Source organism: Cherax quadricarinatus, chromosome 33 (assembly GCF_038502225.1).
Source record: "Cherax quadricarinatus isolate ZL_2023a chromosome 33, ASM3850222v1, whole genome shotgun sequence".
NCBI lineage: Eukaryota > Metazoa > Arthropoda > Malacostraca > Decapoda > Parastacidae > Cherax > Cherax quadricarinatus.
Window position 1 is genome coordinate 5,315,512 of NC_091324.1, and position 27,503 is coordinate 5,343,014.

A 27,503-nucleotide genomic window follows, 5' to 3' on the forward strand; every position below is an offset into this window, starting at 1 on the left:
TTGTGGAATGAGGGTTGGTTGTGTGTGAAGGTTGGTTGTGGGGTGAAGGTTGGTTGTGGGGTGAAGGTTGGTTGTGGGGTGAAGGTTGGTTGTGGGGTGAAGGTTGGTTGTGGGGTGAAGGTTGGTTGTGGAGTGAGGGTTGTGGGGTGATGGTTGTGGAGTGAGGGTTAGTTGTTAGGTGACGGTTGGTTGTGGAGTGAGGGTTGGTTGTGCGGTGAAGGTTGGTTGTGGAGTGAGGGTTGGTTGTGGAGTGAGGGTTGTGGAGTGAGGGTTGGTTGTGGAGTGTAGGTGAGATGTGGAGTGAACGTTGGTTGTGGGGTGAAGGATGGTTAAGGATTGAGAGTTGGCTGTGGGGTGAAGGTTGCTTGTGGACTGACGGTTGGTTGTGGAGTGAAGGTTGGTTGTGGAGTGAGGGTTGGTTGTGGGGTGAAGGACGGTTATGGATTGAGGGTTGGTTGTGGGGTGAAGGTTGGTTGTGGAGTGAGGGTTGTGGGGTGATGGTTGTGGAGTGAGGGTTAGTTGTTAGGTGAAGGTTGGTTGTGGAGTGAGGGTTGGTTGTGCGGTGAAGGTTGGTTGTGGAGTGAGGGTTGGTTGTGGAGTGAGGGTTGGTTGTGGAGTGAGGGATAGTTTTCGAGTGAGGGTTGGTTGTGGAGTGAGGGTTGTGGAGTGAGGGATGGTTGTGGAGTGAATGATGATTTTGGAGTGAGGGTTGGTTGTGGAGTGAGGGTTGTGGAGTGAGGGATGGTTGTGGGGTGAGGGATGGTTGTGGGGTGAAGGTTGATTGTGAGGTGAGGGTAAGGGGTTAGGGTTAGTTGCGGGGTTGGGTGAGAGTATGGGAGTGAGGGTGAGTATGAGAGTGAGGGTTAGGGTGAGGGTGAATATGGGGGTGAGGGTGAGTAAGGGGGTGGCTATGGGGGTTAGGGTGAGTAAGGGGGTGACTATGGGGGTGAGGGTGGGGCCAGAAAGCACTTGACTAGGCTGGGTCACTGACCTACATCGTGTTAAGTTGGATTCCACTTTCCAAATTATGTACTCACCTAGTTGTACTCACCTAGTTGTACTCACCTAGTTGTACTCCCCTAGTTATACTCGCGTAGTTGTGCTCGCCTAGTTGACTCACCTAGTTGTACTCGCATACTTGTACTCACCTAGTTATACTCGCATATTTTTACTCACCTAGTTGTACTCACCTAGTAGTTCTCATCTAACTGTACTCATATAGTTGTACTCGCATATTTTTACTCGCCTAGTTGTACTCGCCTAGTAGTTCTCATCTAACTGTACTCACCTAGTTATACTCGCATATTTTTACTCACCTAGTTGTACTCACCTAGTAGTTCTCATCTAACTGTACTCATATAGTTGTACTCGCATATTTTTACTCGCCTAGTTGTACTCGCCTAGTAGTTCTCATCTAACTGTACTCACCTAGTTATACTCGCATATTTTTACTCACCTAGTTGTACTCACCTAGTAGTTCTCATCTAACTGTACTCACCTAGTTGTACTCGCATACTTGTACTCGCCTAGTTGTACTCGCCTAGTTTGGTCCAACACATGTTGTAGGTCTTGTCTAACACATGTTGTAGGTCTTGTCTAACACATGTTGTAGGTCTGGTCTAACACATGTTGTAGGTCAGGTCTAACACATGTTGTAGGTCAGGTCTAACACATGTTGTAGGTCAGGTCTAACACATGTTGTAGGTCTAGTCTAACACATGTTGTAGGTCTGGTCTAACACATGTTGTAGGTCAGGTCTAACACATGTTGTAGGTCTGGTCTAACACATGTTGTAGGTCAGGTCTAACACATGTTGTAGGTCAGGTCTAACACATGTTGTAGGTCAGGTCTAACACATGTTGTAGGTCTGGTCTAACACATGTTGTAGGTCTGGTCTAACACATGTTGTAGGTCTGGTCTAACACATGTTGTATTTCTGATCTAACACATGTTGTAGGTCTGGTCTAACACGTGTTGTAGGTCTGGTCTAACACATGTTGTAGGTCAGGTCTAACACATGTTGTAGGTCAGGTCTAACACATGTTGTAGGTCTGGTCTAACACATGTTGTAGGTCTGGTCTAACACATGGTGTACGTCTGGTCTAACACATGTTGTAGGTCAGGTCTAACACATGTTGTAGGTCTGGTCTAACACATGTTGTACGTCTGGTCTAACACATGTTGTAGGTCTGGTCTAACACATGTTGTAGGTCTGGTCTAACACATGTTGTAGGTCTGGTCTAACACATGTAGGTCTGGTCTAACACATGTTGTAGGTCTGGTCTAACACATGTTGTAGGTCAGGTCTAACACATGTTGTACGTCTGGTCTAACACATGTTGTAGGTCAGGTCTAACACATGTTGTACGTCTGGTCTAACACATGTTGTAGGTCTGTTCTAACACATGTTGTAGGTCTGGTCTAACACATGTTGTAGGTCTGGTCTAACACATGTTGTAGGTCTGGTCTAACACATGTTGTAGGTCTGGTCTAACACATGTTGTAGGTCTGGTCTAACACATGTTGTAGGTCAGGTCTAACACATGTTGTAGGTCTGGTCTAACACATGTTGTAGGTCTGGTCTAACACATGTTGTAGGTCTGGTCCAACACATGTTGTAGGTCTGGTCTAACACATGTTGTAGGTCTGGTCTAACACATGTTGTAGGTCTGGTCTAACACATGTTGTAGGTCTGGTCTAACACATGTTGTAGGTCAGGTCTAACACATGTTGTAGGTCTGGTCTAACACATGTTGTAGGTCTGGTCTAACACATGTTGTAGGTCTTGTCCAACACATGTTGTAGGTCTGGTCTAACACATGTTGTAGGTCTGGTCTAACACATGTTGTAGGTCTGGTCTAACACATGTTGTAGGTCTGGTCTAACACATGTTGTAGGTCTGGTCTAACACATGTTGTAGGTCTGGTCTAACACATGTTGTAGGTCAGGTCTAACACATGTTGTAGGTCAGGTCTAACACATGTTGTAGGTCTGGTCTAACACATGTTGTAGGTCTGGTCTAACACATGTTGTAGTTCTGGTCTAACACATGTTGTAGGTCTGGTCTAACACATGTTGTAGGTCTGGTCTAACACATGTTGTAGGTCAGGTCTAACACATGTTGTAGGTCTGGTCTAACACATGTTGTAGGTCTGGTCTAACACATGTAGGTCAGGTCTAACACATGTTGTAGGTCAGGTCTAACACATGTTGTAGGTCTGGTCTAACACATGTTGTAGGTCTGGTCTAACACATGTTGTAGGTCTGGTCTAACACATGTTGTAGGTCTGGTCTAACACATGTAGGTCTGGTCTAACACGTGTTGTAGGTCTGGTCTAACACATGTTGTAGGTCAGGTCTAACACATGTTGTAGGTCTGGTCTAACACATGTTGTAGGTCTGGTCTAACACATGTAGGTCTGGTCTAACACATGTAGGTCTGGTCTAACACATGTTGTAGGTCTGGTCTAACACATGTTGTAGGTCTGGTCTAACACATGTTGTAGGTCTGGTCTAACACATGTTGTAGGTCTGGTCTAACACATGTTGTAGGTCTGGTCTAACACATGTTGTAGGTCTGGTCTAACACATGTTGTAGGTCAGGTCTAACACATGTTGTAGGTCAGGTCTAACACATGTTGTAGGTCTGGTCTAACACATGTTGTAGGTCTGGTCTAACACATGTTGTAGTTCTGGTCTAACACATGTTGTAGGTCTGGTCTAACACATGTTGTAGGTCTGGTCTAACACATGTTGTAGGTCAGGTCTAACACATGTTGTAGGTCTGGTCTAACACATGTTGTAGGTCTGGTCTAACACATGTAGGTCAGGTCTAACACATGTTGTAGGTCAGGTCTAACACATGTTGTAGGTCTGGTCTAACACATGTTGTAGGTCTGGTCTAACACATGTTGTAGGTCTGGTCTAACACATGTTGTAGGTCTGGTCTAACACATGTAGGTCTGGTCTAACACGTGTTGTAGGTCTGGTCTAACACATGTTGTAGGTCAGGTCTAACACATGTTGTAGGTCTGGTCTAACACATGTTGTAGGTCTGGTCTAACACATGTAGGTCTGGTCTAACACATGTAGGTCTGGTCTAACACATGTTGTAGGTCTGGTCTAACACATGTTGTAGGTCTGGTCTAACACATGTTGTAGGTCTGGTCTAACACATGTTGTAGGTCTGGTCTAACACATGTTGTAGGTCTGGTCTAACACATGTTGTAGGTCTGGTCTAACACATGTTGTAGGTCTGGTCTAACACATGTTGTAGGTCTGGTCTAACACGTGTTGTAGGTCTGGTCTAACACATGTTGTAGGTCAGGTCTAACACATGTTGTAGGTCTGGTCTAACACATGTTGTAGGTCTGGTCTAACACATGTTGTAGGTCTGGTCTAACACATGTTGTAGGTCTGGTCTAACACATGTAGGTCTGGTCTAACACATGTTGTAGGTCTGGTCTAACACATGTAGGTCTGGTCTAACACATGTTGTAGGTCTGGTCTAACACATGTTGTAGGTCTGGTCTAACACATGTTGTAGGTCAGGTCTAACACATGTTGTAGGTCAGGTCTAACACATGTTGTAGGTCAGGTCTAACACATGTTGTAGGTCAGGTCTAACACATGTTGTAGGTCAGGTCTAACACATGTTGTAGGTCAGGTCTAACACATGTTGTAGGTCAGGTCTAACACATGTTGTAGGTCTGGTCTAACACATGTTGTAGGTCAGGTCTAACACATGTTGTAGGTCTGGTCTAACACATGTTGTAGGTCTGGTCCAACACATGTCAGTTCTGAGTTAGGTCAAACGATAGGTAACGTTAAAATTGTACCTCTGTAACGTTAAAATTGTACCTCTGTAACGTTAAAATTGTACCTCTGTAACGTTAAAATTGTACCTCTGTAACGTTAAAATTGTACCTCTGTAACGTTAAAATTGTACCTCTGTAACGTTAAAATTGTACCTCTGTAACGTTAAAATTGTACCTCTGTAACGTTAAAATTGTACCTCTGTAACGTTAAAATTGTACCTCTGTAACGTTAAAATTGTACCTCTGTAACGTTAAAATTGTACCTCTGTAACGTTAAAATTGTACCTCTGTAACGTTCATGTTTATTAAGACTGTGGAGATAAATGGTATAAAATAGAGCCCCACTGTGACAGCGTAACGTGGACAGTAAAGGATCGCGTTTTACAACTCTCCTGTGAAATGCCTGTGACTAGCTTCACGAGTTCTACCCTCGCCTCCCGACCTGAGGCCAGGCTTTCTTGACCGACTGGTTGAACCAGGTTGTTACTGCTAGCAGCCTGTCACACACTTCTGGGACACCGTCAAGGTCTGAGATTCCCCGCCCCCCAAACATTGTCTTCATGGAGCCTGTCTCCACTGTCTTCCCACTTTCATTACGTGGTACTTGTCTGTGTGTGTGTGTGTGTGTGTGTGTGTGTGTGTGTGTGTGTGTGTGTGTGTGTGTGTGTGTGTGTGTGTGTGTGTGTGTGTGAGAATGTGTGTGTACTCACCTATTTGTGGTTGCAGGGGTCGATTCATAGCTCCCGACCAGCCCGTCAGTTTAAATTCATGGTAGTAACCATAGCAGCAGCAGCCATGGTAGGAATTGTAGCAGTAGCTATGGTAGTAACCGTAGCAACAGCCATGGTAATAACCGTAGCAACAGTCATGGTAGTAACCATAGCAACAGCCATGGTAGTAACCATAGCAACACCCCTGTAGTAACCATAACAACCATGGTAATAACCATACCTGGAATATACCTGGAGAGGGTTTCGGGGGTCAACGCCCCCACGGTTTAGTTCGTGATCAGGCCTTGCAGTGGATCAAGGCTTGATCAACCAGGCTGTTACTGCTAGCCGAACGTAAACCGATGTAAAAACCACAGCCCGGCTGGTCAGGTACTGACTTTAGATGCCTGTCCAGCTCCTTGAAGAAAGCCAGGGTTCTATTAGTAATCCCCTAACATATGGTGGGAGGCAGTGGGTAGTGATCTCGCTTCCCGGAACCCTTTCAAAGATTTTAATGTGGGACGTTAGTGCTACCGGTCTTTAATTCTTTGCAGTTGCCTTACTACCACCTTTGTGAAGTGGGATTATGTCTGTTGCTTTTAGTGACTGTGGGATTACACCCGTATCCATGTTCCCTCTCCATGAAAGGGGCTTCTTGCAGTTCTTGAAGAACCCGGAGTTCCATGAGTCTAGGCCTGGGGGCAGAGTGCATGGACGTGTTTTGAGACTCGGTCATAAAAAAAAATATTTGGATTGTCGTCTCTAAGTCTGGTTAACGGTTCACTAAACACTGAGTCATACTGGGACTTGAGTATCTCACTCATTTCTTTGTCATGTGTGTAGGTCCCATCTCGTCTAAGCTGAAGCTCAGTACTGGATGTTGTTTCTGCCCCAGATGTAATTTAAGAAAAGAAGTATATTGGTAGCAACCATAGGAGTAGCCATGGTATAACCATAGCACCCATGGTGGTAACCATAGCATCACCATAAGCCCCTGGCTGCCTTCAAGAGAGAGCTGGACAGATACCTAAAGTCAGTGCCGGATCAGCCGGGCTATGGCTCGTACGTTGGACTGCGTGCGGCCAGCAGTAACAGCCTAGTTGATCAGGCCCTGATCCATCGGGAGGCCTGGTCATGGACCGGGCCGCGGGGGCGTTGATACCCGGAATAACCTCCAGGTAACCTCCAGGTAACCATAGTGGCAGCCATGGTAGCAACCATAGCAGCCGTGGTAGTAACCATGACAGCCATGGTAGCAGCAACCATAAGTGCTGAGCAGCGCTGCTCAGGTCTGAGGTGGTGGTCTTACCTAACACTCTTAACCATTAAATTGCAGAGTGGCTATTACCTTCCTTAGACGGGTAGGAGGTGGGTGTTTATATCGGGAAGGAGCCTTGGAGGGTGGGATGGGGGGAGGGAGTGAGTGGTTATGGGTGGGGTAGTAGGGACAGGGGAGGCATGGATAGCGGTGGAGAGAGAGAGAGAGAGAGAGAGAGAGAGAGAGAGAGAGAGAGAGAGAGAGAGAGAGAGAGAGAGAGAGAGGGAGGGAGGGGGGGGAGGGGGAGGGGGAGGGAGGGAGGGAGGGAGGATGTATGGAGGGGGAAGGGTGGGTAGGACTACGGGAGGGAAGAGGGAGGTCAGCCTTGTCTTGGTCCACTCTAGAGTCGAGTGAGTCTGCTTGTGTACTTACCTGTATGTGGTTGCAAGGGTCGAGTCTCAGCTCCTGGTCCCCCATATTAGTGGTTGCTTCTGAATTACCGCCTCCTCTATTTACCCCTTAACTGCCTCGTAGGCCTTGTCACACCTATTCTTAAAATTATATATGGAGCCTATCTGCCTGCCTCCACTACTTAGTTCATGGAAGTCATTCTACTTCCTGACCAACGTGAGATTAAAGAAATTCTTCCTGACATACCTGTGATTCATTTCTGTCTTTAATTTCTAAAAGTGCCCTCGTGTACTCGTTGCTTGCCACTCAGTCTTTCCCTGTTCATTGAGTATTTTGCGTGTTATGTCTCCCCTGGCTCCTTTGTCGTCAGGTTCAGTTCCTTCATTCCCTTTTCAAGAGTGTATATCCCTTAACTCTCTGACTAGTCTCGTTATTAACCTCAGAACTCTCTCCATTTTTTTTATTTGCTTAATCAGGTGAGGGTTCAGTGCTGGTGCTGCATACTCTAAGAGGAGTCTGATCTATGTCTTGCAAAGGATCGTGAGTGACTCTGATGAGATTTTTAAAAGCTAATTTTAGATATGCCAAAGAAGTATTTGTGTCCCCTGAGTCTGTGATCACTTTACGGTCTTCCTTCTTTCCCATTGTTTATAAAACTGTATTTGCTGTGGGTGAATTACAGTAGACACTTGACTGACCAATCCTTCAGTTGGTCCACGTTCACCTGAAGCCTCACTCTGGGCTCACCGCTTTTTATTCTCCTAATTAATTTTATAGCATTTGTAAACAGGGATACATTTAACTTCTCATCTCTCATATTACTCATATTTGCCACAAACATTACCTGTACCAGTACTGATCCACATGTGAGGTACAGTCGAAATTGCCTTCATATAATCCAAGAATATGCAGTCCACCCATCCCTTCCTTACTAACTTCGCTTCTTTTTCTTCGTCACAGAACTCCAGCAAGTCTGTGAGAGAAGATTTGCCATCGCTAAATCCATGCTAGTTATTGTTTATGGAACCACCCTTTCTCTAGATAACCACTCTCCTCCTCATTATCTTTTCCATTATGTTGCATATATGTGTGTGTGTGCACTCACATATATGCACTCGCCTGTATGTGGTTGCAGGGGTCGATTCATAGTTCCTAGCCCCCACCTCTTCGTTGGAGTGTTAGTTATCATTTTGTCCTAGGCACATGTCGATTAGACACTAGGCCTGTTGTATATGCGTGCATATATGTGTGTACTCACCTAGTTGTGGTTGCAGGGGTCGAATCACAGCTTCTGGCCCCGCCTCTTCACTGGGTGCTACTAGGTCAGTCTGTTCCGTTCGGTAACGTGGATTGGGTAAGGATACTCACATAGGCAATAATGGAATATAATTAAAGCGGAATATATGGGAAACGCCAAGCCTGACCTGCCGTCTGCCCTAACATCTCTATTTGAACTGGCTCGCTGAGTGCCTCGGAGGGCGAGCAGCATTCAAATCATGCTAGGGTCAGCAGTAACAGTGAATAACAAGTGATTCGCACAGACGGTTGGTATTGAGTCACTACTACTGACACTGGTAACTGGTTACTGGTATGGTACTACTGAGAGCTCAGCGACGCTAACATATGTCGTCCCGACATACAGCTAATACAAGCTAGAGACGACAGGCTTACGGCTTGGGCTGATTCTATACAATGTCAAAGTACACAACAGCTGAACATTATAACATACATAAGTAGAATATTGGGATGGAAACTAACGTAACTTACTGTAATGCATTACAAGGTATGATATAGCACAACTCGTAGAATGAGACTCAACATTGGGATTACACAATAGAAGTGATAAAAAAAATTGATCGATCGATCTGTATTCATGTGATCTATGGATTCTGAGGAGGGATATATATACAAGGAAAGAAGTGTTTAACAGAAAGGCAGACTTGCTTCACTCAAGTCTAGACTGTTAAATCTCAGAATTCGGAGAGAACGTGAACACACACAAATTCTTGAATATTAATAAGTTGATATTGTAGCAGACAGTAGAAATACAATGTAAACTATATTATTCATCTATACAGGTTATTTACATTTAACCCCAACTCTGCTAGCGTGAGATTGACATATGCAGAATATGTATCATCTCTGGGAGGATCGAACTCTGTTGCACTGGCTAACTCATGCCGTATTTGAGGCAGATCTGAATTGGTAGTTACAATGATACTTGGGGATTTCTAAATACCTGTCGTGTACATAGGGAATAACGACATTCAGGTTGATCGTCTGACTGAGTATGAGAAGTAGAGAGTACAGGATCAGGAGGATTGTCAGTCTGTCACATTAGTCAGGGTTGGGACATCATTATCATCACATACTAACTTCATATGATCTAAATGCGATTCTTTATACTGACCAGTACTAATTTCTCTAACCTTAAACTTATTGCCAGTGATATGTTCAACTACTCGATAAGGACCAACAAACTTTTGATCAAGCTTAGGCACTGCAGACGTTTTGTTAAAGTTAGTCAGCATCCCTATGATTCATCTGAGTCTTCTAACTATGACGCCTTGTTGCTGTGTCCCATCTCTGGAACATCCTGTCTTTGTCCACCTTGTCAATTTCTCTTCCCTATTTCTCCTGTCTTCCAGTGTTGTCAGGTCGATTTTCCTTAACCTCTCCTCGTAGGACATACCCCTCAGCTCTGGGACTAGTCTTGTTGCAAATTTTTGCACTTTTAATAGTTTCCTTACGTGCTTCGCTAGGTGTGGGTTCCAAACTGGTGCTGCATACTCCAATATGGGCCTAACGTACACAGTGTACAGGGTCCTGAACGATTCCTTATTAAGATGCCGGAATGCTGTTCCTAGGCTTGCTAAGTGCCCAAATGCTGCAGCAGTTATTTGGTTGATGTGCGCCTCAGGAGATGTGCCTGGTGTGTTATACTCACCCCAAGATCATTTTTCTTGAGTGAGGGGTGAGAGTTTCTGGCCCCCTAGACTGTACTCCATCTGTGGTCTTCTTTGCCCTTCCCTACTCTTCTTGACTTTGCAATTGGTGAGGTTGAACTCCAGGATCCAGTTGCTGGACCAGGCCTGCAGTCTGTCCAGATCCCTTTTTAGTTCTGCCTGGTCCTCGTACAATTAAATTTTTCTCATCAACTTCACATCACCTGCACATAGGAACACTTCTGAGTCTATTCCTTCTGTCACGTCGTTCACAAATACCAGAAACAGCACCGGTCCTAGGACTGACCCCTGTGGAACCCCACTCGTCACAGGCGCCCACTCTGACACCTAGCCACGTATCATGACTCGCTGTTGTCTTCCTGACAGGTATTCCCTGATCCATTGTAGTGCCTTCCCTGTTATCCCTGCCTGGTCCTCCAGTTTTTGCACTAATCTCGTGTGTAGAACTGTGTCAAATGCCTTACAGTCCAAGAAAATGCAGTCTACCCATCCTTCTCTCTTTTTGTCTTACTGCTGTCACCCTGTCATAGAACTCCAGTAGGTTTGTGACAAAGGATTTCCCATCCCTGAAACCGTGCTGACTGTCGTTCATAAGCTCATTCCTTTCCAGGTGCTCCACCACTCTTCTGATAATCTCCGTGTGTGTGTGTGTGTGTGTGTGTGTGTGTGTGTGTGTGTGTGTAGCGTAGTTGAGCTCATGAGGTCGAACTCTGGCTCCTGGGCCTCTTCTTATAACTCGTGATCGTCAGTTGTGGGTTACATTGTCATACCCACTCTGAATCCTCACCTAAGTCTGCTTTTACTGTGTCATTCGTGTGTATTCACCGCACTGAGTGCGAGGGTCGAATCTCAGCTCCTAGCCCGGCTTCTTAACCTACAATCAACCATCACTGTTGCGCCTGGCCTCTTGGACTCTATCTTACCCACTCTTAAAACCACATATAATACTTACACCCACTTCTTCATCTAGCAACTTCAACTCTCTTAATATGTCATTCCGATAATTAGATATCTTATATCTACCGGCGACTTAATTATAATTAATATACATAATTAATGATAGTAATTGCCTAGACTTGGGCCACGGGTTAATCAGTGCAGCAGTATCAACAACACTCAGCCACACACTCTTCAACTTTCTATATATTTCTTTTATAATAAAATGACAAAATATAAACATGAAAACTGTGGATCAAGAGTAGACTTAGAAAAACTTTACTGAACACTTCAAGTACCCTTACACGTCACCACAAATAATCATAATAATAATAATAATAATAGTACAAATATCCCAGTACAGAAATGGGCAATATTACTGGGAAAAAATGTGGTGTTATTGGGTAAAATGTCTGGAATTTCTGGTGCTCAGAATATACTCTGAGAGTGTGTCTGGTCACACTTCAAGCCCTTTCTGGCTCTCTGGAACTCTCACACCAGGCTCTCTGAGCCGTCACTTCGCTTGTCATTCCCGACTTTTTTAAAAGCGCTGTTGCTCCACCCTTGCTATAAGCAAGTGCTGGTGTGTCCTGGTGTACGTCTGAGTACTAGACCAGGAAGTGTTGTCACAGGTCAGGGCTACTACAAGGGGGTAGGCTAGGATTCACCGCCACAGGTTCAGTGACAGGCTGTTTCGGCACCAGACTATTCATCGCCAGGCCGTTCAGAAATGAAGTTGAGTACCTACGTGCAGCTTTATCAGACTAACCTAACCCAACCCAACTCGACCCAACCCTAACCCTAACCCTAACCCTTTGTTTTAGACAATTTTAAGCAATGTTTTTTTTTAATTATTTTTAATTAAATATACCAATGTCCTAAATATATAATTCAACAGATCATTGTTCAAAATAAATATATCTTTTCCATATTTGAATGATTTAAGTGGTGGCGCTGCAACGGCCTGGCGCTGAACTGAGCTGTCCAGTATTACAAGACTTGGTCAGCTCCTCCTAATAGCGGAGTTAAGACCAACATTCTCAGAACTTCTGACAGTTCACAACTACTGACAGTCACCTGAACTCTTGACTTCATTAGCCCAGTATATAACAGAAGATAAGTATATTGAGTTGCTAGATCATCTGTAAAGCTGAGTTGCTAGATCATTTAATAAAGTTGATTGTGTTGCTGCTGGTGCAGCAACACAGACACCCAGTGAAAAGATGTTACTTGATGTTTCTGTGTCTTAGTTGTATGTTTGAATTATCTCTGCCTCTTTACAACCTTGTATGTTAAACAGCTGGTCACTATCTACCATCAAGTCCTCGTGATTATCTCCTGCCATCATCGGGTCACACTGGAGGGATCATCACTTGTTCTGCTCGGCCTCAGACCAGGCCATTTGGAGCTCAAGGTCGGTACCACAGACCTGTTGTTCAGAAATGGTTTGGATCAATTGGTCACGTTCACCATTAAAGACAGTTGGTGTCCGTTAGTACCTTACCTCATATATGAAGGGAGGACCTTTGACCTTTCATGAATACTGAGTTATCTCGTAGTTTTAAATCAGGGAATATAATTAGAGGGATTTTAGACAGTTCCAGTAATTTGGGCTTATGACTAATATGGTCAGTAAAAGTTGTCTGTTCATTCTTCGATTGTGCAATTTCGTCTGTTTTAAATATTGTTGGTGTAGGGTAATATTTCATGCTAGGACGTACAGGTGACCTAGAGTGTTATCACCAGCACGGCACTCCTGGTTTAGTAAGGTTCCTCTTATTCACTCTGTCAGTCATCTTACAGCATAAATAATGCTGTATCAGATAAATTAAATACTCTGTATTTCTGTAGAGTAGATGAAATTTGTCCTCATTGAACATCATACATTGTCTCCACTGAGCATTTTACGTTATTGTCCTCACTAAACATCATACATTATTGTCCTCACTAAACATCATACATTATTGTCCTCACTAAACATCATGCAGTAATGTTCTTTGTGGCCCAAGGAAAAAAATTAAGCGGGTTACAAAGTTAGGAACAAGAATGTTGCGTTTATCCCAGATAGGTGGAATAAACGACACTTAGATGCAGTGGCTACCTTAGTCAACGAGAGCATTTCACCCACACATTGGATAACTAAATCAACCGCAAAGTTACGCCTAGAATGCCTTAATAAATCCCACTGTATGGGCTAAACAGCACCCTACTAGAAGTTTTGTTGTGCCCATGAAGACTGCAACTCTCCTAGCTAGCATCTCGTATTGCATGCCCCCTTCACCTCGGGCACTGGTCTTGCTGGGTATCTCTCTGCATTTTCTCACCGCCTGCACGTGATAGATCAGATGTGGGCTCCCTGTCGGTGCTGCGTAAGGTTGGCCTGTGTCTTGTGCGGTGTTCTGAAAATATTGAAGTCCCTTATGAGTGCAAGTCTCACGTATACCGCCAATGTTATGGCGCTGGGGTGATCCTCTGGCGGAGTGGTCGCTCCTACACCCTTCCTTGTTGTCGTGTTTGTAGTGCGTTCTCAAGCAGAGCTTCAGTATCATATATTCTCATTGTGCGTGAGTGCTTGTGTGAGTGTTTAGGCGCGTTTGTTTATGCGTGTTTTCAGTCATGCTTGTGTATATGCATGCGTGCAGGTGTTGTTTATATGGGTGCCTGCATGCTGCTTGTGGGTACGTGCTTGCTTGTTGTGGGTACGTGCTTGTTGTGGGTACGTGCTGGCTTGTGGGTACGTGTTTGTTGTGGGTACGTGCTTGTGGGCACGTGCTTGTTGTGGGTACGTGCTTGCTTGTTGTGGGTACGTGCTTGCTTGTTGTGGGTACGTGCTTGTTGGGGGTACGTGCTGGCTTGTGGGTACGTGCTTGCTTGTGGGTGCGTGCATGCTCGTTGTGAGTGCGCATGCTTGTTTATGTACGTGCTTGCATGTGTGCGTTAAGCTCACGAGATTCCCCTCTCATCCTTCGATCAAATGTCGGATTTGATTTCTAACCTCTTAGATCCAATAATATCTTCTCTTGAAGTACAGAGCCCAGTTCACCACTACCATAGTTGAAGTCAAGTACAGAGCCCAGTTCACCACTACCATAGTTGAAGTCACGTACAGAGCCCAGTTCACCACTACTATGCTTAGTTGAAGTCAAATACAGACCCCGGTTCAGGGGGATGGTCAACTTCCACTAGCACAGACAAACGCAGAGGAGCTATGAATCGACCCTTGCAGTCACTTCTAGGTGAGTATGGACACAGAGACGCACGCACGCACACGCAAGCACATGCACGCTCACACGCACGCATATACACGTACGCAAATGCACGCACGCGCGCGCACAACCTTGCACACACACAATGACGACTGAGATGAGGTAAGAATCATAGACACAGGCTGCAAACATCAGACAGACTGGTATATCACCGGAGACTCGCATCAACCTCCCCAGCCACTGCTCGTCTGGCAAATCAAAGAGTGACCTTCAGGAATCTCAAAAAAAAAAAAAAGCCATTCCCGGTACTTTATACAACAGACGTTAAGCCTCTCTTGGAGTAAGCAGCGCCAGCATGTAACCCATACCTGAAAATATGCTAAGAAACTGGATAAAGTAAGGAAGTCTGCAACAAAACTTGCTCCTGAGCTCAGGGACAGTAGAATCAGGGGAGATATGAAAGCAACATACAAAATACTCAGGGGGGTTTATTAGGCAGACAGGAACAGGCTGTCTGAAAGGCGAGGAACGATAACTCGGGCACAGATGACCCACATGGATGTCAGGAAGTATTTCTTCTCAGTCTCAGAGTAGTCAAAAAGTGGAATGATCTCGATGAGAGTGGTTCTGGGGGGAGGTATATGGAGCCTACGAGACTACGAAGGAATGAACATGGCAAGTGGCAAGTTAAGAGGGGAGCCAGGAACTGAGAATCGACCCCCTGTGAGTACAACTAGGTGAGTACACGTACGCTCAAACTGACAGTCCCAGACACGGAGAACAAGAAGCAGTAGAACTGCAAGTAATAACTGCTGACCAATTACTGTAACCAGTTACTGCAACCAGTTACTGCAACCAGTTACTGCAACCAGTTACTGCAACCAGTTACTGCAACCAGTTACTGCAACCAGTTACTGCAACCAGTTACTGTACCCAGTTACTGTACCCAGTTACTGTACCCAGTTAGTGTAACTAGTTAGTGTAACTGGTGGAGAGGTGAACACAGCACATCATTACTAGTGTGTAGTGGAGTGTGAGAGTGCACGACTCTTGTATAAGACCACACACACACAGCCTTATACAACACACCTTCAACCTTAACATACAACTGAGATACAGTGAAAGAAGCAATATTGTATTAGACTTTGTGATGTATGAATTACCGTCATGGAGCATGGTATTGCCTGAGAATGACAGTGTTAAGGAGCATGGTGTTGCCTGAGAATGAGTGTCAAGGAGCATGGTGTTGCCTGAGAATGAGTGTTAAGGAGCATGGTGTTGCCTGAGAATGAGTGTTAAGGAGCATGGTGTTGCCTGAGAATGAGTGTCAAGGAGCATGGTGTTGCTTGAGAATGAGTGTCAAGGAGCATGGTGTTGCCTGAGAATGAGTGTTAAGGAGCATGGTGTTGCCTGAGAATGAGTGTCAAGGAGCATGGTGTTGCCTGAGAATGACAGTGTTAAGGAGCATGGTGTTGCCTGAGAATGAGTGTCAAGGAGCATGGTATTGCCTGAGAATGACAGTGTCAAGGAGCATGGTGTTGCCTGAGAATGAGTGTTAAGGAGCATGGTGTTGCCTGAGAATGAGTGTTAAGGAGCATGGTGTTGCCTGAGAATGAGTGTCAAGGAGCATGGTGTTGCCTGAGAATGAGTGTTAAGGAGCATGGTGTTGCCTGAGAATGAGTGTCAAGGAGCATGGTGTTGCCTGAGAATGAGTGTCAAGGAGCATGGTGTTGCCTGAGAATGAGTGTCAAGGAGCATGGTGTTGCCTGAGAATGACAGTGTTTAGGAGCATGGTGTTGCCTGAGAATGACAGTGTTAAGGAGCATGGTGTTGCCTGAGAATGACAGTGTTAAGGAGCATGGTGTTGCCTGAGAATGACAGTGTCAAGGAGCATGGTGTTGCCTGAGAATGACATTGTCAAGGAGCATGGTGTTGCCTGAGAATGAGTGTCAAGGAGCATGGTGTTGCCTGAGAATGAGTGTTAAGGAGAATGGTGTTGCCTGAGAATGAGTGTCAAGGAGCATGGTGTTGCCTGAGAATGACAGTGTTAAGGAGCATGGTGTTGCCTGAGAATGACAATGTTAAGGAGCATGGTGTTGCCTGAGAATGACAGTGTCAAGGAGCATGGTGTTGCCTGAGAATGACATTGTCAAGGAGCATGGTGTTGCCTGAGAATGACAGTGTTAAGGAGCATGGTGTTGCCTGAGAATGACAGTGTCAAGGAGCATGGTGTTGCCTGAGAATGACAGTGTCAAAGAGCATGGTGTTGCCTGAGAATGACAGTGTTAATGAGCATGGTGTTGCCTGAGAATGACAGTGTCAAGGAGCATGGTGTTGCCTGAGAATGACAGTGTCAAGGAGCATGGTGTTGCCTGAGAATGACATTGTCAAGGAGCATGGTGTTGCTTGAGAATGACAGTGTTAAGGAGCATGGTGTTGCCTGAGAATGACAGTGTCAAGGAGCATGGTGTTGCCTGAGAATGACAGTGTCAAGGAGCGTGGTGTTGCCTGAGAATGAGTGTCAAGGAGCATGGTGTTGCCTGAGAATGACAGTGTCAAGGAGCATGGTGTTGCCTGAGAATGACAGTGTTAAGGAACACGATGTTGCCTGAGAATGACAGTGTCAAGGAGCATGGTGTTGCCTGAGAATGACAGTGTCAAGGAGCATGGTGTTGCCTGAGAATGACAGTGTCAAGGAGCATGGTGTTGCCTGAGAATGACAGTGTTAAGGAGCACGATGTTGCCTGAGAATGACAGTGTCAAGGAGCATGGTGTTGCCTGAGAATGAGTGTCAAGGAACATGGTGTTGCCTGAGAATGAGTGTCAAGGAGCATGGTGTTGCCTGAGAATGACAGTGTCAAGGAGCATGGTGTTGCTTGAGAATGACAGTTTCAAGGAGCATGGTGTTGCCTGAGAATGAGTGTCAAGGAACATAGTGTTGCCTGAGAATGAGTGTCAAGGAGCATGGTGTTGCCTGAGAATGAGTGTCAAGGAGCATGGTGTTGCCTGAGAAAGTGATACATCACGAAAGCGCTGGAGATGTTTTTCTTTCATTGTGTGTGTGTGTGTGTGTGTATTTGCCTAATTGTGGTTGCAGGGGTCGATTCATAACACCTGGCCCCGCCTCTTCACTGGTCACCTCTAGGTCCACTTTCTCCCTGCTCCGTGAGCTTTGTCATACCTCTTCTTAAAGAAAACACATTAAGTGTCCGGGGCCCAAGACTGTTCAATAGCCTCCCACCAGCCATAAGGGGAATTACCAATAGACCCCTGGTTGTCCTCAAGAGAGAGCTGGACAGATACCTAAAGTCAGTGCCGGATCAGCCGGGTCGTGGTTCGTACGTTAGACTACGTGCGGCCAGCAATAATAGCCTCGTTGTTCAGGCCCTGATCGACCAGAAGGCCTGGTCTTGGATAGGGCCGCGAAGGCGTTGATCCCCGAATACCTTCCAGGTAGACTCCAGGTACACTACATCACTTTCCAGACTACTTTCTGAGAACTCTGTGATCTGAAGAAATACTTCCTAACATCCCTGTGATTCATATGAGTCTTTAAATTCCAGTTGTGACCCCTTGTTGCTGTGTCCCATCTCTGGAACATCCTGTCTGTCTACCTTGTCAGTTCCTCTCAATATTTTATATGTCATTATCATATCCTCCCTGCCCCTCCTGTCGTCCAGTGTCCTCAGGTCGATTTCCCTTAACCTCTCCTCGTAGTGTTGTTAGCACCTCGGAGGTAAGGTGTGTACAAGTACGTGTACATGCACGTGTACGTGGTAACAGCGAGGAGAAACTATCCCAGGGTAGGTGAGATTAACCTTCCAGTGAGGAGTAGACGAGGGGAGGGATATGACCCGAGGTTGGATGGAGGTGAGGTCATCATGGAAGGCTGGGAGGTCAAAAGGCGTCATGGGTTCTCTGGCCACACCCTCCCCGCCCCCTCAGCAAATTATTCCCAGCTGGACGACAACGACGACGATAAGTGGCGATACAGTTTGAGTCGACACGATTTTCTCTCTCTCTCTCTCTCTCTCTCTCTCTCTCTCTCTCTCTCTCTCTCTCTCTCTCTCTCTCTCTCTCTCTCTCTCTTTTTTACACAGGGTTTGACAAGGTTAAGGATCCCTAGCTTTATTGACAGCTGTTTACAGGTTAAGGATTCCTAACTTTATTGGCAAGCTAAGAGCTGTTACCTACATCAGCTCATTTGAAAGCATTTTTATTGTTATGAGACATACAAGTAGGGAACAGGATGAAGTTGGAGCCATCTGTGGGCCAGCATTTTCATTTGATCAACTGACTTTATCTCGTTGACATCATTATCCTGTACGAATGTGTTCCATACTCGAGTCATCCTGGGTATGTATGATCTCAGATGGAGTGATGTTCTGGAGAAGGGTACAGCCAGAGTGAAGTTGCTGCTTTCTGCCCGTCTTGTGGCATAAAAGCTTGTTTCACGCTGTCCTCGAAGTGGATCCAAGTGTGGTATTTTGACAATATTGGCCTTGTACATAACAGTAAGGCCACCCACATCCCTCCTATGTTGAAGGCTCTGCTGAAATGACTCTCTCTCTCTCTCTCTCTCTCTCTCTCTCTCTCTCTCTCTCTCTCTCTCTCTCTCTCTCTCTCTCTCTCTCTCTCTCTCTCTCTCTCTCTCTCTCTCTCACACACACACACACACACACAAACACACACACACACACACACACACACACACACACACACACACACACACACACACGGGCGTCTATAAAAGACAACATTTATCATAATTCTTGCCGATTTGGTTTCTGGGATTGCGATTACATATTAGTTCATATTTATTAATTCTAAGTTCGCATTTGTGTTCAGCGCTTTGGTGTTTATTGACTTTCCTATTTTTTCCAACGGGTCGTTATGTGAGGGCTTATGTGAGCACTTGTTATGTGAACGCTTATGTGAGGACATATGTGAGCGCTTGTTATGTGAACCCTTGTTATGAACAGGTGACTGTCAGTGTTCCGTTGTGTGTGTTAGTTGTGGTTGCAGGGGTCGATTCATAGCTCCTGGCCCCGCCTCTTCACTGGTCGCTACTAGGTCACTCTTCCTGCTGCATGAGCTTTATCATACCTCTTCTTAAAGCTATATATGGATCCTGCCTCCACTACATCACTTCCCAGACTATTCCACTTCCTGACAACTCTGTGACTGAAGAAATACTTCCTAACATCCCTGTGATTCATCTGAGTCTTCAACTTCCAACTGTGACCCCTTGTTGCTGTGTCCCATCTCTGGAACATCCTGTCTCTGTCCACCTTGTCGATTCCTCTCAATATTTTATATGCTGTTATCATATCCCATCTCTCCTGTCGTCCAGTGTCATCAGGTCGATTTCCCTTAACCTCTCCTCATAGGACATGCCCCTTAGCTCCGGGACTAGTCTTGTTGCAAACCTATGCACTTTCTCTAGTTTCCTTACGTGCTTGGCTAGGTGTGGGTTCCAAACTGGTGCTGCATACTCCAATATAGGTCTAATGTACATGGTGTACGTTAGACCTATACTGATTCCTTATTAAGATGTCGGAATGCTGTCCTTAGGTTTGCTAGGCGCCCGTATGTTGCAGCAGTTATTTGGTTGATGTGCACCTCAGGAGATGTGCCCAGTGTTATACTCACCCCAAGATCCTTTATACTAAGTGAGGTTTGTAGTGTCTGGCCCCCTAGACTGTACTCCGCCTGCCGTCTTCTTTGCCCTTCCCCAATCTTCATGGCTTTGCACTCGGTGGGGTTGAACTCCAGGAGCCAGTTTCTGGACCAGGCCTGCAGCCTGTCCAAACCCCTTTGTAGTTCTGCCTGGTCCTCGTCTGACTGAATTCTCATCAACTTCACATCATCTGCACACAGGGACACTTCTGAGTCTATTCCTTCTGTCATATCGTTCACAAATACCAGAAACAGCACCGGTCCTAGGATTGACACCTGTGGAACCTCGCTTGTCACAGGCACCCACTCTGTCACCTCGCCACGTACCATGACTCGCTGTTGTCTTCCTGACAGGTATTCCCTGATCCATTGCAGTGCCTTCCCTGTTATCCCTGCCTGGTCCTCCAGCTTTTGCACTAATCTCTTGTGTGGAACTGTGTCAAACGCCTTCTTACAGTCCAAGAAAATGCAATCTACTCACCCCACCTCTCTCTCTCGTCTTACTGCTGTCACCCTGTCATAGAACTCCAGTAGGTTTGTGACACAGGATTTCCCATCCCTGAAACCATGCTGGTTGTCGGTGATAAACTTATTCCTTTCTAGGTGCTCCACCACTCTTCTGACAATCTTATCAATGACTTTGCATATTATACATGTAGTGACATTGGTCTGTAGTTTAATGCTTCGTGTCTGTCTCCTTTTTTAAAACCTGGGACTACATTTGCTGTCTTCCATACCTCAGGTAGTCGCCCTGTTTCAATAGATGTGTTGAAGATTGTTGTTAGTGGTACACATAGTGCCTCTGCTCCCTCTCTCAGGACCCATGGAGAGATGTTATCCAGCCCCATCGCCTTTGAGGTATCTAGCTCGCTTAGCAGCCTCTTCACTTCTTCCTCGGTTGTATGTATTGTGTCCAACACTTGATGGTGTACCCCACCTCTCTGTCTTTCTGGAGTCCCCTTTGTCTCCTCTGTGAACACTTCTTTGAATCTCATGTTGAGCTCCTCACATACTTCATGGTCGTGTCTTGTGATTTCCCCTCCTTCGTTCTTCACTCTGATTACCTGGTCATTGACTGTCGTTTTCCTCCTGCTGTGTCTGTACAACAGCTTTAGGTCAGATTTAGCTTTCGCTGCTTTGTCATTTTCGTATTGCCGTTGAGCCTCCCTTTTTTCATGTGCATATTCATTTCTGGCTCTTCGACTTTTCTCCTTATTCTCCTGGGTCCTTTGCGTTCTCTACTTCTTCTATTCACCAACACACTTGGGTTTGATCTCTCTACACCTTAGGGTGAACCAAGGGCTCATCCTGGCTTTCTCGTTATTTCTGTTACCCTTGGGTACAAACCTCTCTTCAGCTTCCTTGCATATTGTTATCATACATCCTATCTCATTTACTGACTTCCCTACCAGTTCTCTGTCCCACTGAACCCAGTGTAGGAAATTCTTCATGCCTGTGTAGTCCTTTCTCTTGAAGCTTGGCTTCATTCGCCCTGCCCTTCCTGCTTCCCTCTCCACTTGTTACTCTACTATGTATTCGAAGCTCAGAACCACATGATCACTGGCCCCGAGGGGTCTTTCATATGTGATGTCCTCAATATCTGCACTACTCAAGGTGAATACTAGGTCCAGTCTTGCTGGTTCATCCTCTCCTCTCTCTCTCTGGTAGTGTCCCTTACGTGTTGGTACATGAGGTTTTCCAGTACCACCTCCATCATCTTAGCCCTCCACGTTTCTGGGCCCCCATTAGGCTCCAGGTTCTCCCAGTCGATTTCCTTGTGACTGAAGTCACCCATAATCAGCAGCTTTGCCCTGCTCGCATGAGCCCTTCTGGCCACTTCAGCCAGTGTGTCAACCATTGCTCTATTACTCTCATCATTCTCTTTCCTTGGCCTCCTGCTGTTCTGTGGTGGGTTATTCATCACTGCAATTACCACCTATTATACAGTCTTTTGCTTCTCCTCTATCTCCTCTCTCCAGCTCATCAAAATCCCATTGGTTTTTGATGAGCAGTGCCACTCCTCTACCCCCTCGGTTCCCTCTGTCTTTCCTCAGGATCTGATATCGCTTTGGAGAGATGGCATCTGTTATCATTCCTGTGAGCTTGGGTTTTGTGAGAGCTACTATGCCCGGTGATGCCTCTTTGACTCTTTCATGCCACTCCTCCCACTTATTCATTATTCCATCAGCGTTGGTGTACCATACCTTCAGTTTCCTCTCCAACACTGTGTTCTGGGGGTCTGTGAGGGTGGGGGACCTGGCAGTGTGTTGCAGGATTCTACAGCATAGTGTGGGGTGGGGGCTGTAAGTGTGGATTGTGGTTTGTGTTGGGATAGTGTTTGGTTGTGGGGTTCTGGGGGTGGTTGTGTGTGTGCTTGTGCTTGTTGCTCTGCCCTGCTCTGGTTGTCCTCTGCAGAATCTGTACTTGTCTCTCTTCCTAGCCCTTTACACTTGTGTCCTCTACCTCATCTGCTGTTGTTGTGTTCTTGTTCTGTCTCGGTCTAGGAACACCCTCTTGTATGTTGATGATTCCTTCAGCCTTGGTTTCTCTTGCAGGATCTTGTTTTGCACCATTTTTGTCTTGAAAATCAGCTTGACTGGCCGATTTCTCCCCTTCAAGTACCCCCCTATTCTCAGAAAATTTGCTATTTCAGTCATTTATTCTTCACCTATTACTTTGGTGATGTTTTCAATCTCCTGTTTTTCTTCCTGCCATCTTTCATTGTGTTCTTCCCTCGCTCTCCTGAAGCCCATGAATAACACTGTCTTCTCCCTCTCCTCCTCCCATTGCCTTTCCCTCTGTGTCTCTGGGTGCTGCTTGTACATGGCCATTGTCTCCTTCACTTTTTTCCTGTAACTCTTGGTGACATGGTCTTGCCTCTGAATGGGACCTATTCCCCTCTCCACCTTCTTCTCCCTCCCTTAACACTATCCCTACTCCCAACTGCTCTCCCCTTCATTCCTCTGCCCTGCTTGGTGGATTGATAGGGCCTTAGCATAAGTCATGTCTCCTTCCTTTTTCTTGGGCTCCTAGTTCACTAGGGGTGTACATGCTTCAGATGCTATGTCTCCTATGGGCAATATTCCTGTCACTCACTTCAGTCTATTTACTTCTTATTCTAGGGTGCATATCCTTCCTTCTGCAGCTTCAGCTTATGACTCCCATTTCTTCTTCTCCACCTCCATCCTTTTCTCCATTTTTGCAGAAAACTCACCAAGTTTGCTCTCCCACCCTTGTTCCATTCTTTTACATTGCTCTTCCATCCATTCTTCCTTACCAGAATCATTTTCCTCTGATCCCCTGAGCCTTCGACTTCTAGAGTAGGAGCAGGTCACCCTGGAAGGTGTAGGATAGGAGCAGGTCACCCTGGAAGGTGTAGGGTAAGAGCAGATCACCCTGGAAGGTGTAGGGTAGGAGCAGGTCACCCTGGAAGGTGTAGGGTAGGAACAGGTCACCCTGGAAGGTGTAGGGTAGGAACAGGTCACCCTGGAAGGTGTAGGGTAGGAGCAGGCCCCTCACCTCTCCCTTCTTGGTCCACAACAACTACTTAAGTTAGGCAAGTTATCATTGTGTGCTATGTATAGCGCCTTCAAGAGATGCTACTTCACAAGCCTTAAGTTCCTCAAACACTGTAGCGGAGTTACCTTCGCTTGAAACTCTCATTATCTCCTTTAAGCGTTATTACACAACTCGCTAGAACCATTGTGGCTTGTGGCTTAGGCAGTAGTGCCTTGGGTTCGCATCTGAAGGCCCTGGGTTCAATCCCAGCACAGGTGGAAACTTTGGACATATTTCCTGACACCTGTCACCTATGTTCACCCAGCATTAAGTAGGTTACTGGGTTTTAGCCGACTGCTATGGGACCCAGCAGTTTCACTGGGTTACCCTGGGTTACTTAACTCCTGGTGAATAATCCGAATAAAATCATCTTCCCTTTGCGTTTTTTAAGTTCAATTTGCAAGTCGTTAAAATATGCATTTATTGCTTTACCTCAGCATGACTACAGGACGAGCGTAGATTTGGTACACGTGACGGCACTGCCACTGACCATGCGGTCAACGTCAAAGGCAGAAAAACTTTTTTCAAATTAATCCGTGGAAGAGGAGGTTTGGCGTTGCCCTCACGGCATCTTGACCATTCATGATCACCTCTCGCAAATGAAAGTAATCAACAAATTATACTTTAGCAAGTCGTCGCAACACAGGCAACATAGGTAGACTTAGAACTCAAGTCATGACTTATTATAGTAGGCGGTAGTAAGAATAGCCGTAACAACAAAAGCACCTTTGTCAACATTAGCAGAGGAGCAATGTATGATAGAGCAGCAGCAGGTTGAGCAGTGATCCTTGACGGTGTGCAGGTGTTGTGGCCAGCAGCTCTGTCCCGCTGCTGCTGTTCTTCACTACCACACCTTAACACAGCTTATTGTGCACTGCACCAAGCACTCACCTCCACTCAGTATCGGCAGACCACCAACACATTGTGCAAAACCCCTGCTATCGCAAAACTTTCAAGCTGACCTGACAGTAAAAAATAAAAAATAAAATGTCAATTTAAAGCAATCTTTACTTGTGTGTGTGTGTGTAGTTAAAATTTTCTGAAGTCCGAGACATTTTCATGCATGTCATTCCTCTGAGCGCACCATAATCCCAGGAATCGACTCGTAGTGTGGATTGTCACGTTGATTACGTGTGTTGTGAGTGTAGTCACGTCTTGTGTAAAGGAGGAGGAGTTGAAGGCCAGGAGCTGAGAGATACAGTGCTTCACTAATGCAAGAGGTGGCTGCTTATGGGTCACCATTAGTGTTGTTGGTGCTCTCTTATCACCATTCCGTGTGTCTCAGCGCTTGTACACCACTACCATGAGGAACTCACCGCTACATACAAGCGAACAAAACTGGTATGTTGAGCAGTAACAAGTTAGATCAGATATTTTCATCTTACGTTAGGCAAGATAACAGCGTGTTTGTCTGCGTGTAATATGCTCGTTCTTCAGCGATGGACGTGACACTGAGTAGGATCAGCGCTGCATTACTGCCTGTATGACAATGAGTAGGATCAGGGCTCCAGTACTGCCTGTATGACAATGAGTAGGATCAGCGCTGCATTACTGCCTGTATGACAATGAGTAGGATCAGGGCTCCAGTACTGCCTGTATGACAATGAGTAGGATCAGAGCTGCAGTACTGATTGTATGACACTGAGTAGGCTCAGGGCTGCAGTACTGCCTGTATGACACTAATATTACCAACACTCTCACTTTCCACGTCAGTCATGTATAACAATCATATTTTGCTTCTCATGTTTTTTTTTTAAATCATTTTTAGTATATTGTAACTTGAAGAGCAGTAGTTTCCAGCTTCATTGTATAAGTGTAGTGACTGACACGCCTGGAAACACAAGGTGAATTAACCCAGTAATTAACACAGCGCACATATTACTAGTATTACCTGGGAGAACACAAACATCAATGTAATATTACCCTCGTAAACTGAGTGAACGCATCAACATCAATGTTTGAAGTATTACCATCGTTTACCACTGCAACGCACCAGAATCAGCGCAACTCTTCAGGAATAATCTTAATTTCCAGTAACTCGCTGATTAACGTAATTCCGTCACTCAATTTATCTTTACACTTGCATTTTATTGCGCTTGAAAGAATAGCGAGTTCCGGCACGGAAAAAAATGATCACACTTGAAAATAAATTATATCATTACAACTATAACAAAATGAGACTAAATACAACAATTTATCAATGTAAAGTTACATGTAGATTAATGTGAGCAGAAATCATGGCAGACTTATCTTTCCAAGGTATGGTTTCAATGTTAATGTTTTCATTATCCTTAACATTTGAGGCTGAAGTTCAGTAGAGAGGACATTAACACAAAGTTCAGTGACACACGGTAGTCTTTAAAATTTTGTGCAAAATGTTCATTAGTAAATCTTGACTGGAAAAGTTCGTCCATCAGCGAGTGTTGCCCAAGACCGTCAACATATCTGCAACAAACTCTGTAGATTTACCAATGTCGGGAAGGTTTGCATGAAATTTCAATAGTGTTTCTTTGTACATGTCAGTGTCACTGTCTCACACATCAGTGAGTTCTGTCTGAAATATTTCACACGAGTCACCTGGTGAAACTACCAATGTATTATGAAAGATTCTTATCACCTGCTCCAGCTTTTGGAAACCGTCAAGTCTTTTCTTGAACTCACTCTGCAGGAAATTCAGTACTTCGCTGTATTTTGTAACAGGGATCTGTAAATTCCTTTCCTTATTAGATGCGAGTTCTCTTCAGCAAGGAAAGTGCGATAAATTTACCTTCGTTGACCTGAGTCGCAAACATATTTACCTTCCCCTCAAAAACTTTCACCTCATACAGGTCAGATTCCAGTTTTTCTTTACCGTGGAACGTTAGTATCAAAACTTTCAGGGTGAGAAAATGGTTTTATCTCTTTCTCAGTGAGAGAGATGTCAATTACACGAGTAAGAGACAAAAAAATTGTTTGAGAATGTCTTGTACCATGATGAATGTTGTTGGGTCAAGCGTGAATTTTATCATGTACCATGACCTGAAATATTGCCAGTTGTAAAGCTTCTTGTCTGACACAGATGCAGACTATGTGGATGTCTTGTACCATTCTTAAGTCAGGTGGCTGACTTGTACCATGCTCAAGTCAGGTGGCATGGTACATGATAAACTTCACGCTTGACACAACATTCAGAGCTTCCTGCACTGAACCTGCTGGTGAATAATGAAATGGAACTGTATGCCACTACAACTACCCCAGCTTCTACCTTCAACCATGTTGCTCGCACCATCGGATATCTCGATTTTCAATTTGTACCAACACAGATTAACCTACGTTACTGAGTCACTCCTCATTATAAGTACATTTCTATAGTAGTAGTAGTCTTAGGAGCAGTACTACGACGTTGTCGTAGTAGTAGTAGTAGTAGTAGTAGTAACATTAACACCTCTCATTCTCTGCAGTGAACGCAACTCCTCCGTAATTCCAAAATTAAGAGTACAACCTTTACAATAAATAGAAGTTGAGAAGTGTCTAGAATGTCGTCACTTGCACCCAGTGCCACTGAATAATACCTAAACTGTGTTGCCTGTTCAATGTACGACACAGCTCCTCTGTCACATCAGTTACGTATGATTAGTTGGCCCGAAATGCAATGCGTCATTAATAGTTTTGTTCTGCGCCTATTTTTTCACCAGTTTATGCATCAAAGTATACTAACTGTTACGTCTTTATATGACTCATCAGGAATAAGAAAAAAATAATTTTAGAGACGCAAGGATGTTGTTGATGTTGATAATCTTCCATCACTGATACCACCACTGATACCAACACTGATACCAACACTGGTACCATCAATGATACCACCACTGATACCATCACTGATACCACCACTGATACCACCACTGATACCAACAGATACCACCACTGATACCACCACTGATACCAACACTGATACCACCACTGATACCAACACTGATACCACC

The 27,503-nt window shown here is 45.2% G+C and overlaps 1 protein-coding gene across 3 annotated transcripts in view; it reads left to right on the forward strand.

The window, feature by feature from the left end:
- Positions 1 to 27,503, forward strand: part of cdm (importin-13-like protein cdm) — a 546,045-nt gene that overhangs the window by 253,892 nt on the left and 264,650 nt on the right. For 2 of the 3 annotated variants that reach the window (XR_011392708.1, XM_053784033.2), the window contains exon 1: positions 24,590 to 24,882. The exons of the other annotated variant lie outside the window; for it this stretch is intronic. Coding sequence is in view for 1 of the 2 variants with exons in the window: in XM_053784033.2 (XP_053640008.1) it covers positions 24,845 to 24,882 (38 nt within the window). In the remaining variant the exon portion in view is untranslated. Of the gene's footprint in view, positions 1 to 24,589; positions 24,883 to 27,503 lie in introns of those variants that run through there. 3 annotated transcript variants of the gene reach the window in all.